This window comes from Gymnoscopelus microlampas (genome assembly GCF_963454915.1).
Source record: "Gymnoscopelus microlampas genome assembly, chromosome: 4".
NCBI classification, from domain to species: Eukaryota; Metazoa; Chordata; class Actinopteri; order Myctophiformes; family Myctophidae; genus Gymnoscopelus; species Gymnoscopelus microlampas.
Window position 1 is genome coordinate 28006524 of NC_139941.1, and position 12990 is coordinate 28019513.

At 44.2% G+C, this 12990-nt stretch overlaps 1 protein-coding gene across 1 annotated transcript in view; it reads left to right on the forward strand.

The window, feature by feature from the left end:
- The window catches only part of ntrk2a (neurotrophic tyrosine kinase, receptor, type 2a), a gene marked incomplete at its 5' end in the record, with an annotated part of 127058 nt that overhangs the window by 10881 nt on the left and 103187 nt on the right, over nt 1–12990 (forward strand). Inside the window, 8 exons of the mRNA XM_084055467.1 lie at nt 4797–4933; nt 5380–5512; nt 6053–6124; nt 6576–6803; nt 7235–7261; nt 7441–7452; nt 10581–10618; nt 11466–11565. Of these exons, the coding sequence (XP_083911593.1) occupies nt 4797–4933; nt 5380–5512; nt 6053–6124; nt 6576–6803; nt 7235–7261; nt 7441–7452; nt 10581–10618; nt 11466–11565 (747 nt within the window). The remainder of the gene's footprint in view (nt 1–4796; nt 4934–5379; nt 5513–6052; nt 6125–6575; nt 6804–7234; nt 7262–7440; nt 7453–10580; nt 10619–11465; nt 11566–12990) is intronic.

A 12990-nucleotide genomic window follows, 5' to 3' on the forward strand; every position in this document is an offset into this window, starting at 1 on the left:
CATTTCCACGGTTACAGCGTTTCCCCTGGAGAGGAGTGCAGGGGACCCCCTGGCAGAGTGACATACGAGCAGGGCACGGGGGAGAGGCGTGCCAAACGATGCCCCAGGGCTAACACTGATAGACTACATGAACGCTCAATCTGGCCAAACCGCTGGCCTTTGGCCGCCTGTTGTTTGGTCTTGTTTGTTTGCTCTCTGTTGCCACTCCTGATCTGTGACTTTTTCCCTCTCTCCCTGTCTTTCTGTGTCTTTATCCAAACGTCTTTAACATACCCTTTGTATGTCTCTTTCTCGGTTTCCTTGGCCATTTATTTCTCTGTTTTTGGGTCTGTCTCACTCAGTTTGTCTCTCCGTCCGCTCATCACTGAGTGACATACGAGAAGGGCACAAAGGGGAGGAAGTGCCAAGCGGTGCCCCAGGGCTAACACTGATCTCTCTGGCCACCCATCTCTCTCTCTCTCTCTCTCTCTCTCTCTGTGTTTTTCTTCCTCTCTTCATCTCTGTATCTCTGTCCCTGTACTACAGTGCATTTCCCTCGTTGCAAGTCTGCAGTATATAGGCATTTCTCGCTGCCTAACCGTGGCAAACCGTGTTCAATACAAAAATGAGTCATTTGTGTCATTCAGCACCAGGGCTGGTGCGAATGCTTTTGCAAGTGACACGCTGAGTATTTACACTCAATTGTTCGCTTAACAGCCTGGATATGGGAAACCTCTTGTGCTAAAAGTTTTTAGCTTTTTGTAGAACTGTCTGCCTGATTTTTGGCTGACTGAACTGGCCGAATCAAAATTAACTGGGAGCAGAAATAGTGAGTCAGGGGCCTCGTTTTCCATGTGATGTAGTAATGTCCCCTCAGGGCTGTAGTGCTAGACAGAGTACCAGACCTCACATAACAGTCTGGCCAGCCTTCTCTCCATATAGCCTCTGTCTGTGTCTGTCTGTCGGTCGGTCGGTCGGTCGGTCGGTCGGTCGGTCGGTCGGTCGGTCGGTCCTTTTGTCGATTTCTTGCTCCCACTCTCTGACCCTCTTTCTGACCATTTCTGTTTCCCTCCCCTGCTTGTTCTTCTACAGTACAGTACTTACTGCTACAGTACAGTACTTACTGACTGTATGCCTTTGTGCACGGTCTCTTCTTTGCTGTCATGTAGTACAGTGTACTCTTTAAATCTGCATACATATGAGACATGGAGGGATGCTCTCTGATGTCACAGAGATGGCAGATGACTGTCTCTTAATTATGTCTGGGAGAGGTCAGATGGCTCCGTCTCTGTGGGCTGGAGGTGGTGTTCGCGCACGCACGCACGCACGCACGCACGCACGCACGCACGCACGCACGCGCGCACGCACGCGCGCACGCACGCAAAAAAAAAAAAAACAGAGAAAGAGAGAGAGAGGAGAGAAATAGAGAGGGTGGAAAGCAGACAGATTATATTGTATATACGTAATACGTATACACGCACGCACGCACGCACGCACGCACGCACGCACGCACGCACGCACGCACGCACGCACGCACGCACGCACGCACGCACGCACGCACGCACGCACGCACGCACGCACGCACGCACGCACGCACGCACGCACGCACGCACGCACGCACGCACGCACGCACGCACGCACGCACGCACGCACGCACGCACGCACGCACGCACGCACGCACGCACGCACGCACGCACGCACGCACGCACGCACGCACGCACGCACGCACGCACGCACGCACGCACGCACGCACGCACGCACACACACACACACACACACACACACACACACACACACACACACACACACACACACACACACACACACACACACACACACACACACACACACACACACACACACACACACACACACACACACTTGATCTTGCCAGAAATCTTTTTGTACATCTCTACCAGACGAAGTGTATCGACAGCCTCTCTGCTTTCACTTAGCTTGAGCAACTGAGTAATATCCAGAGCTATAGAGGGAGACCCAGCCTGGCTTTGTTCCATCTCTCTCTCTCCGTTGTGTGTTTTTTCTTCTCCCGTCCCGAAGATTTCTCGAGGCCAGAGAATCACCTTTCTATCTCTCTTCCCTGCTGCTACTTCTGCCTCTTATCAGAAATCACTTTATCTGTGTGTTTTGAAAGGCCAGAGCACTACACACTGAACGTGAACAACTCTGCTTAAACGCTTAAACATCAATATATATCACAGAGTTCCCTCTTGTGGCACATAGCTATATGCTCTGCTGGACAACGTTGTCCAGCAATGGCACAGGGAACATTGTGGTACTCCGCTGGTAACATTATGAACAATGAATTAGAGTTAATTCATGCACAGTCAAATCCCCAGTATTAATTCAAAGGTCCATTTGGTTCCATTTGCACACTCTGTGTTAAATTAACACTGACAATGTTACTGCGGCCGTGTTGAATGAAAGTGATTGTAGTTTTGTGTTGAGTCATATAATGCGGTATATGAAAATGTACTACTATACTGTATGTATCATTATGCTGTCATTAGTAAGTTTATAAATACAATCAAACATAAATCTTGACATCCTTTTGATTAAATAATATGTTAGACCTGTTTAATGGATTTTGAACTGCATTCACCAGCATTATGAAGAATAACCATTGCTAATATATAGCTTAAGGAATTGAATATAACAGGCGCCACTTCTCCATTAAACTTAATGGATACGGCCGCCATGTTCTTTTCTGTTGCCCTATCACTTTGAATGGTGTCCACGTTCCCGATATTGAGCAGTTACTGTACGAAGGCTCTTGAATGTGTGCTGGTATTTTATGATGTGATATCTAGGCATCGATGCGCTGTAAAGGTCATTATCACACCAGGAGCAACGATATGAAAGTAGATATGAAAATGCGTCGCAATTATTTTATTTTGGTGGTGCTTCCATTCTTACACGTTGATGATTTTATTGGCAGCAAAAAAATCAACCTTGTTTCGAAAAGTTATTAGGACGCTTCATCGCCTCGTTATAATCGCACTCAGGGGTGCATGTACTCATAACACAAACAACAGTTTGCAAATTAATCGCACAAAATGAACACTCCTGGTGTGTATGGACCTTAACGTGGCCTAGCCTTCTTCTGTCGCTAATATGACAATAGTTATGTGTTAACGTAAGTTAATGTTCTTCTTCTAATTATTCCTGTAATTGAATGGTTCACATCAGCTATTTATGTTAATCAATTGCCTGCACAAATGTAATTGCCTTATCGGTGGTTCATCTTCAAGAACATGGATTCTGGTTGCAATCCTGTCGGCTGTTGTCTGAACTAAACCAACAGTTTCACACAAAAGGTTCATTTTCATGTCAGCTCATGAATAACTTGCGCACCGACATGATCAACCCAGCGTTTATCTCATTTTGGATTCATGCTCAAGACCCACATCACATTCACAGTGTATTCATATTCTAGTTTTGTCACGGATGACTTGGCCTTATGTATATGTATATGTATGTGTGCGTGTGCGTGTGCGTGTGCGTGTGCGTGTGCGTGTGCGTGTGCGTGTGCGTGTGTGTGTGTGTGTGTGTGTGTGTGTGTGTGTGTGTGTGTGTGTGTGTGTGTGTGTGTGTGTGCACGCGTGCGTGTAATGTGATCTGCAGGCAGCTGCAGCGAGTGTAGAGAGCTGATTTACTGAGAGCCTGTTAAGATATGTGGTTGTGATAGGCAGCCGGTCTGCCACCACTAAAATGACTGTTTTTCACTATATCTCATGGTGATTGAGTGGGTTGCTGTAGTGATAAGTGGGTTGCCCTGGTGATAAGCATCCCCACGCTGGACAGAGGGGGAGAGAGGGAGAGACGGTTTTGATAAGGAATCTGTCCATTTTTATCTGCCAGGGCTGTCGGCACCCATCTTTCCTCCTCTCCTCTCCTCTCCTCTCCTCTCCTCTCCTCTCCTCTCCTCTTATCTCCTCTCCTCTCCCTCTCGTAGCACACTGGGGATGTTATTGGACAGGGTAAAAAAGGGTGGCAGGAGTCTGATTGAGTCTGATTGGTCATGCTCAGGTCACCTCCTGGTCAGCAATACACACATGCATGCGTGCCCGTATGCATGTACACACACACACACACACACACACACACACACACACACACACACACACACACACACACACACACACACACACACACACACACACACACACACACACACACCCATACTCAGTGCGTTGCCAGTGTCTTTGAGCCTCTAGACTGTGTCCAATCAATTTAGTACTTGGGCTAGTGAAGACATGCAGTGGTAATCAGTGTAACCATCGCTGTGTTTGAACCTGTCTCCTTGTCTGATTGTCTGATGGGTGTGAGTATGCTTAAATGTGAGAGAGAGAGAGAGAGCGAGAGCGATAGATATTTTGGAGAGAGAGAGAGAGCACTTTGTGAGAAAGAAACTCTTTTATTTGTGTGTGTTGACAGTGTTCTAACATGTAAATGTGTGTGTGTGTGTGTGTGTGTGTGTGTGTGTGTGTGTGTGTGTGTGTGTGTGTGTGTGTGTGTGTGTGTGTGTGTGCGTGCGTGTGCGTGTATGTGTTTGTGTGTGTATGCATGTAAATGTGTATACGTGGCCACTGTCTCTCTGGGTGTTCAGGTCGCCGTGCTCTGCATTTCAACTAACCCTGAGGAGAGTTGACCATGAATCCTAAGCTTGTCTCTCCCTCCCTCTCCCTCCTCCTCCTCCTCACTTTCTCTCTCCTGTCTATCCTTCTGTCCATAAACCTTCTTTCACTTTATCCCCTCCCTCCTTCCCTCCCTCATTTTTTTCCTCTTTGTGTGTGTAGTGGTTCCCATGGTAACACTAAGTCCGTCCAAGGTGACTGTGAAGGAGGGGGCGGATGTGGTCCTGACCTGTAACACGTCTGGCATGCCCTCACCTGAACTGATCTGGGACATGAACCCCCTGGTTACCTATCATGAGGTTAGGCTCTAAGAAATGTCAACCCCCCCAACACACACACACACACACGCACGCACGCACGCACGCATGCACGCACGCACGCACGCACGCACACACACGCTCACACACACACACACGCACACACACACACACACACACACACACAGACCGTCAGTAAATTCTAACCTAATTCTATAGCTTACTGTATGTGCATACTCATGAATCATTATTCTGTCAAGTTACCCAGCCACATGGTGGAAAACTAAATAGCTGAACTACTTGAAAGCGACATCATTCTGAAAGTAGTGAAGCTACCCGCAAGGTATATGTAGTTAAGCTATTAGCGTTGCTATTTATATCCAAGCTATTTCCCAACACTGCACATACAATAAGAGATGAACTGTCCTTTTGTTATAAGAGAGTGCCTTTACTGACCCATGTGTGTTCCTTGATATCTTTTTCTCCAGATCCAGACATCAGGACAGACGTCACTGTTGCGTCTATCCAACCTCTCATCCCTGGACCATAACAGCAAGATCACCTGCAGCTCTCAGAACATTGTTGGAGAGAAGGAATCTTCACTGCTACTGGATATTCTATGTACGTTGAGGTTTTGTAGTTGTTCATACTTATAATAAAAGTGTATTGTGTCCGGGACGTTAGGGTGCATGCCTCATGGGCGCAAATTGCCTTCTTCAGCGTTCCCCCAGTTTGACCTCCGGCTGGTAGTGACACAAATTGCATCGGAAAGCATAAAGCATGACTTCCAGAACATTGTTTTGGGGGGAAAACATGTATTGTGTCCTTTAAATTTCCCAAATTCAATCAAAATTCATTCAATTCTCTTTCACACACGCACGCGCACGCGCACGCACGCACGCACGCACGCACGCACGCACGCACGCACGCACGCACGCACGCACGCACGCACGCACGCACGCACGCACGCACGCACGCACGCACGCACGCACGCACGCACGCACACACACACACACACACACACACACACACACACACACACACACACACACACACACACACACACACACACACACACACACACACACACACACACACACACACAATTTGCCCTTACTTTTTCCTCTATTCACCTCTCCTTCTTTCTTCTCTCATCTCCAGTTCCTCCAAACATCACTAAACTGACTGATGCAATTCCGGACCACCATTGGTGCATCCCATTCAGTGTTTCAGGTAAGATACAAAAGTTATACTGATCAGGTTTGATGACAGACCTTGACCCTGACTCACGTATTCAGGGCAAACTGCTGACAATTCTCACCAAATTTCATGAAAATCCAGCCATCTGCTCTCAAGTTATTTTTAACAGACAAACCGAAATGGGGTAAAAAAAAACATGACCCATGTCAATCTCCTTTGGTGAGGTAATAAATGGAAATGGAAGGTTTTGACCGATGGGAGGCATTTGTGCTGATCATACTCTGTTGCTATTCTTTACGTTTCACATGCACAGTAAAAAATACTCAGTCAGTGTTCATTTAACTATGAGATTGTACAAATATTTTATTGATGGGGTCCATTTGGTTACATTTGCACACTCTGTGAGTTACAAATGAATAAATGAACACTGAGGAATTGACTGTGTGTGTATCGTTTGCCGTGCATCGCTGCATCACTTCTCCAGGGAACCCGGAGCCCGAGCTGCAGTGGCTGCTGAACGGCGAGGAGGTATTAGAGGGTGATTACATCATTACCAGGATCCATGATGTCACAGAGAGGGAATATCATGGCTGCTTACAGCTGGACAATCCCACGCACCTCAACAATGGCAAATACACGCTGCTGGCTACCAACAAATATGGACAAGACCGCAAGGCTGTAGTGGCTCACTTCATGATTGAACCCTGGGGGGGTGAGTGCCAGCACTCACGTACTGTTGTATTTGTTGCGCTGTAGGAGCCCACAAGCCTTAGTGGTAAAGCTGACAGCGCCAGGCTCCGAAGTTGAACACTGATTGTTGTAGACGTTGCTGTTAGCATAGCTTTTAAGACCGTGCATGACTTCGCTTTTGACATTGAAGCACCTTGCACACGGGAGCCAATATAATGTTTGTACTGTATGTAAGCTGTATGTAAGCTGTGTGTGTGTGTGTGTGTGTGTGTGTGTGTGTGTGTGTGCGTGTGCGTGTGCGTGTGTGTGCGTGCGCGTGTGCATGCGCATGCATGCGCCGGAAAAAGTTACAGCTACACATGATTTCATACTTACATGTACGTTTATGTGTCAAATATTTTAAGTAAAGTAACATTTTCTCAATATTCTCTACATTGTTTCCCCGATGTACAGGAACTGTGACAGACCCTGTGTATTATGGTGAGCACAATGTCTACTCATGAAAATGAACTGTGTCAAATATCGCTGACAGAAAATGCAGTATACTAGTAGAAGTTAAAAACTGAAATTCAATTCAATTAATTCAGTTCCATTCAATTTTCTCTCTTTCCTCTTCCCCCTCAACCTTCTTGCTGATCTCCTGCTCGTCTTCCTCACAGACCCGACCACAGGTACAGTCTTCGTATCACACACCCATTCACATCTCATCACCATCTCAATCCAGCTTTAACTCAAATTACTGAATGGATAATATCTTAAACCATTCAATCCGGGAACGCATCTGTGTCATTTTAGATTTGAGCTACAACCATTATTTTATTCTTTAGCTATTCAAAAATAGCCAAAAACACAAAAATGTGTGCAAATATTTGAATACATATATTTTTTGAAACAACATTTTTAACTCAAATCTTTGCTTCTGGGGGTCCCTGGAACAACATATTTTGATGCCAAAAACATATAATAAAGAATGGTATTTATTATCTGTAATATACATAAATACATTTCCGGTGCCTACGTCTATTCTCCTATGGAGTGGAGAGAGTAGAAGAAAGAGAAAAAGGGTGGGAAGGAAGGGCACAGAATGCAAGAGCGAAGAGGAGGGAGAGGGATAGGCGTATATTTATAGGAATGCGGAAGTAGTGTGATTGAGATGTGGAACTGTTACTGAGATTCTGCTAATGGCCTCAAAAGCTGAAACGTAATCATCTTATCTCATTCTTTAGTATCTTGTGAACATGTACATGTATTCTATGTACCGGAATCCGCTATGGACGCTAATACCATTGTTATTATGACAAGCCTCTAGGACAGGGCAGGAATTTCACGGCGGCCACGGCGGCCATGGCCGTCGTTGCCCCTCTTATTGGCCGTGTGCCCCTCGAATAATGACATGCCTTCACGGCCACAGTGGCCGTGGTGCCCCAGCTGCGCCCAGCAACTGATTTCACAGTTTTTCCTCTGCGCGATTTTCCTGTCAATACGTTTTTAGACACCAGTCCCTTTTGAGCTGCGCAGCTACAACATGCACAGTGGTAGGTAGGTTTGATTTTGAGCCTCCTATGAACCTTCGGAATCCCGCAACACCGTGTAATAGACACAAAAGCATTACCGGGCCAAACCGGAGATAAATCTAACGCAGCCTGTTGAATGGTAGGTTTGATTTCTAGCCTGAGAGAGAGAGAGAGGATTCCGTAGTCCTACAGACCGATGTGCCCCGATGTTTTTTTCAACAGCAAAATATAGATGAATACATCTAATAAAATACAGCAAAATCCCCAAATTATAAGTCTTAATATAAAGCAAGCAACAGAATAACTGCAGACAAATTAAAAGTTTAGGCTATCAATATCATACAAAAGAGTGACCTCACCGCTCTGATGGACAAGAAATATATATTCCTTTTGCAAACCACATCCATAATATCTGTTCGTTTGTCAACAATGTTCTAATTGGGAAGTTTATTTCAACAGCTAGAATGTGACAGTTTTAGTCCGTTTGTTGGTGCGCAACACAGCCCTCGTTAAGTGAATTACTTTCACCTGCAGCGCAGTGTGTGGTGGAGTGTGCGCAACAGGGCATATCTCCGCCAAGCCAGGGTGACCTACCCAGGCTCATGAAATTCATATGCAGGCATAGTAGCCAATTAGAATGAAATCTGCAAAAACGGACTCATACAGAACCATATATTGGCTATATATTATGGCTGTGGGGTGGAAATCTTGTATGTTCCTTTTTATTATTATTTAAAAACAATTTAAAATCGTGAAAATAGCCAATCTACAAGCTGTAATTATTAATAATTAAGAAATACTATATTTTAAAGACTGAAAAATCAACTAAAGTCATTATTAGTGCAAGTTCAATCACATTTCATTTGAATGAAAATAACTTGTGGGGAAAAGACAAAATCTCTACCAGAGGTCTTCAACAGGGGGTCCGCGACCCCTAGGGGGTCCGTGAAGGTACTGCAGGGGGTCCGCGAAATTGTTGTTTGATTAAAAAATCTTTTTGTTTTTAAAAACTTTAAAAACTTTTTTTCATTCTTTTTTTTTCAAAAATGTAAATTTGTCTTTAAACATAACATGACATATTTTAATAGCTTAGTAATGAATGCACAATAACATGGTATGTTTATACATATTTTGTAGAGAAAGATCAGTGGTGTCAGTTCAGCAAAAGCTAGGGTATGGCAAGGTTAGGGTTGCCAACTCCCAGAGATTAAAATAAGGGACATCTATCCTTTTTTTTAGGGGGTCAACCCCCCCAAAACCCCTAAAATGCATAGGTACTATGCAGTAGATTATACCTATAACACAAAGCAAACACAATGGTCTTACACCTGCATTAGGCTACTATTCATGATTTTATTTCTCTTTTTTTTCTGGAGCCAAGGTATGGCACCTGCCATGCCTTGCCATACCCAATTGACGCCCCTGAGAAAGGTCCTTTTGCACACCTACTGGGTCAACCTGTGTGTAGGAGCAGGCAATTTTTTCATGTGTATTTATATAAAACACAATTTTATACATAAATATATGATATATATATAGTAGCCTACCCCCTACCTACCCTACGAGGTAGGGGGTCCCTGCTCCATCACCCCATCAGTTTGGGGGTCCCTGGCCTGAAAAGGTTGAAGACCCCTAATCTGTGAATCTAATGTGATTAATGTGACCCCTACTTCAGTCAATGAAGTCCAGGGCTGAATGTGACATATTGAGACCTATATAACCAAATATTGGTCATTTGCCAACACATTATTTTGTGAAATAAATGGGTTATATTTCACAGATAGTTATACAATTCTTATAATATATTAAAATACATTCATCCTTAACCTTCAAGTTAAATGCATTATTTCCGTGGACTTAAAAAACTTTTTTGGACTTAAAAAACTTTTTTTTTTTTGGATGGCCTTCCTGCCCTGGCATTTGGCCTTTGTGCCCTCCAAAAAATTACAACACCAAAGGCCAAGTGGCCTTGCCCCTAAAATGACGAAATTCCAGGCCTGCCCTGCTCTAGGTGTTATGGTCTATGTAAAACCAAGGAATACACAGAGCTGGAGATAATGGCTGTAACGATACGTTTTCATATATGCTAACTAGATGCCTGCTATTCTCCACCTTCTGCCTGCAAATTACTCTTTGTCATTGACCCTTGTACAGCAAAATCCTCTGTGTTCATTTATCAATTTGTGAGTTAAATTAAAGCTGAGGATTTGACTGTGTATCGTACTCGTCTGTATTTATTAGTCTATCCCTCTTTCCATCTCTCTCTCTCTCTTTGGTGATGACAGATGGCCCCCCACTGGACCCACCTGAGGACAGAGTCGCTGTAAGTTGTGTCCGGCTGCTTCCCACATCTCTGTTCAGTTTTTATCTGACTTTCTTCTCTCATTGTGTTCTACCATCAATAGTTTGTGTCCTTCCTGACACCTGTGCGTGTGTATGTATTGATGTAAGGGCTAATTGAATTAGCCTTGCACATTGACGCTCTGGGGTATTGTTTTTAGCCCTGCTAGCGGCAAGGTTCTAAGGGTGACAGTGTCAGGTGGTTCAGACCACTTTGGTTTGGTTGGATGTACGGAGCATCAAGGCCTCTAGGGGCTGCTAGTGAGGCTTTAGTCTCTTAGTCTTGTTAAAAGGAAATCTGTTCCTGTCTGATAGTTATTGTACACACACTGTGGCTTACTTACTGTTTTCATATACAGCCAAACATCATGTACTATGACTATGTCATTGTATAGGTGGTGATAATAATAGTATCACCACCTACACAATGACATAGACTATGTCATTGTGTTGGTGGTGAAAATAATAATAATATCACCACCTACACAATGACATAGTCATAGTACGTGGCTGCATATGAATATGAATTAGACCTATTTGATGCCGTGGGCCCGGGGAAAAATCTGTTTTCAGCTTCACCCAGCTGATTGCTGCCCAAGTGGTCAGACTTGAGCGCAAGGGGGAGAAGTTAAGGGTTAAAGTGTCTTGCTAAAGGACGCCTCGACACATTGTCGTGGGCAGGAATCAAACCTGGGATCTTCTGTTTCTATTACCCAGGCGGCCTCTCTACCCATTCAGCTATGGCCGGCTGATAGTAGTAACGTGCTGTGTCATTGTGTAGTAGTACATAGTGATAGTAATAACATGTAGTATGTCATTGTGTACTGTAGGTGTACGTGGTGGTGGGCATCGCCGCTGTAGCCTTCACTGGCTTCATCCTCATGCTGGTTATTCTGAAGTTTGGCGGAAACTCCAAGTTCGGCATCAAAGGTAAGAATCTTTGCTCTTGGCTGCAGTGGTGGCCATTGTAGAAGTGCACACTGCTGCTGCATGTCAGAACTGAATGATTTTCATCATAATACCTCTGGTGTATGAAGTAGCAGCAGTGCAGCCCGCAGCAGCAGTGTGGCATGGTATAAATGGCATTTCTTCGATCTTATCGTCAATGTGCTGTTTGTCTGTTTGTTGTGTAGACTCAAGAACACTTTGTTTGGGAAGTGAAAATGCTCTGTAGATGGTTTCATGGAGGCAAAGACAGTATGTTTTGAGAGGAAAAGTTTGTAATTCACTCGTCTGAATATTGGTCTATAACTAATGTAACTGAGTTGCCAAACCTCATTATTGAAGAGGTTGATCAGGGTTTGACTAATACGGTACATCGGGAACACTTAAGAATGTTAGCCATATTGATTCCTCCAGTACCTGTAGGCCTATTAGTGTTTGACTAAAGTTGACAACTGGTTTAATATGGGGTGAATGAAACAGCGGCATGCATCCATGTTAGGCTGAATACTGGCAAAAATAGCCAATCTACAAGCTCACAACGGCTCGCACTTGCACATCGTTGTGAGCGTGTCGATTTTTTTTACGTTGCCGCACATGCCTCACCAGGTTGAAAGTGCTTAAACTGGCACAATATTCTTATGAATTTAATTTGAATTTAAATTAAAAGCTTAAACTATAATTATACAGTGTTATAAGCAGATTACAATACATTATAAGTATGTTTAGAATGCATCATAGACATGGGTTGCATAGCAAGTGTTATATTTCACTTTTGTAAATGATTTTATTTTATTTAAATTGTCCTTTTGGTCCCCCTGGAGCCCCTTGGTGGCCTTCACTTTGAAAACCATTGCTTTATTTGACCTCAGTGAGTGCATAGTCTTTGTTTCCATGAAGCCATCCCGCTGATTTAGAAGCATTCAGCTTTCTGCTGATGGTGGCTGACAGCCTCTCTCAGGTATACTGCTGGTGAATAACGTGCATGGTTACTAAACTGCTCTGTTTTGGTCTTGACATCTTGATCCGGGGTCACGCAATTTTAGCCACTGTAGAAACCTCCAGCACTGCATATAAATTGCATTATTACTTCAAGGTAGTAACGTTGCAGCAGTGCAGTAAAAGGCAAAGTGACTTCTACAGTGGCTACATTTCCATTTCCAGCTTATCTTGTTTGGTCTTTCATGTTGACTTTCTACAACTGATTATATGTGATATCCTATGGGGCTTTACCGCTTAATGCTCAACTTAATGCTGGACTGATATTTTCCAATTCTCTGTATGTCTCTCTAATGAATTAACATTTTCAGACCTCTCTGTTTTCATATGCTTTATCTATTGCTGATGTTTTGTTGGCTGGTATACTGTAGATGTACAGTACTATATACTGTACGGCAAAGGGACTGCAAACAG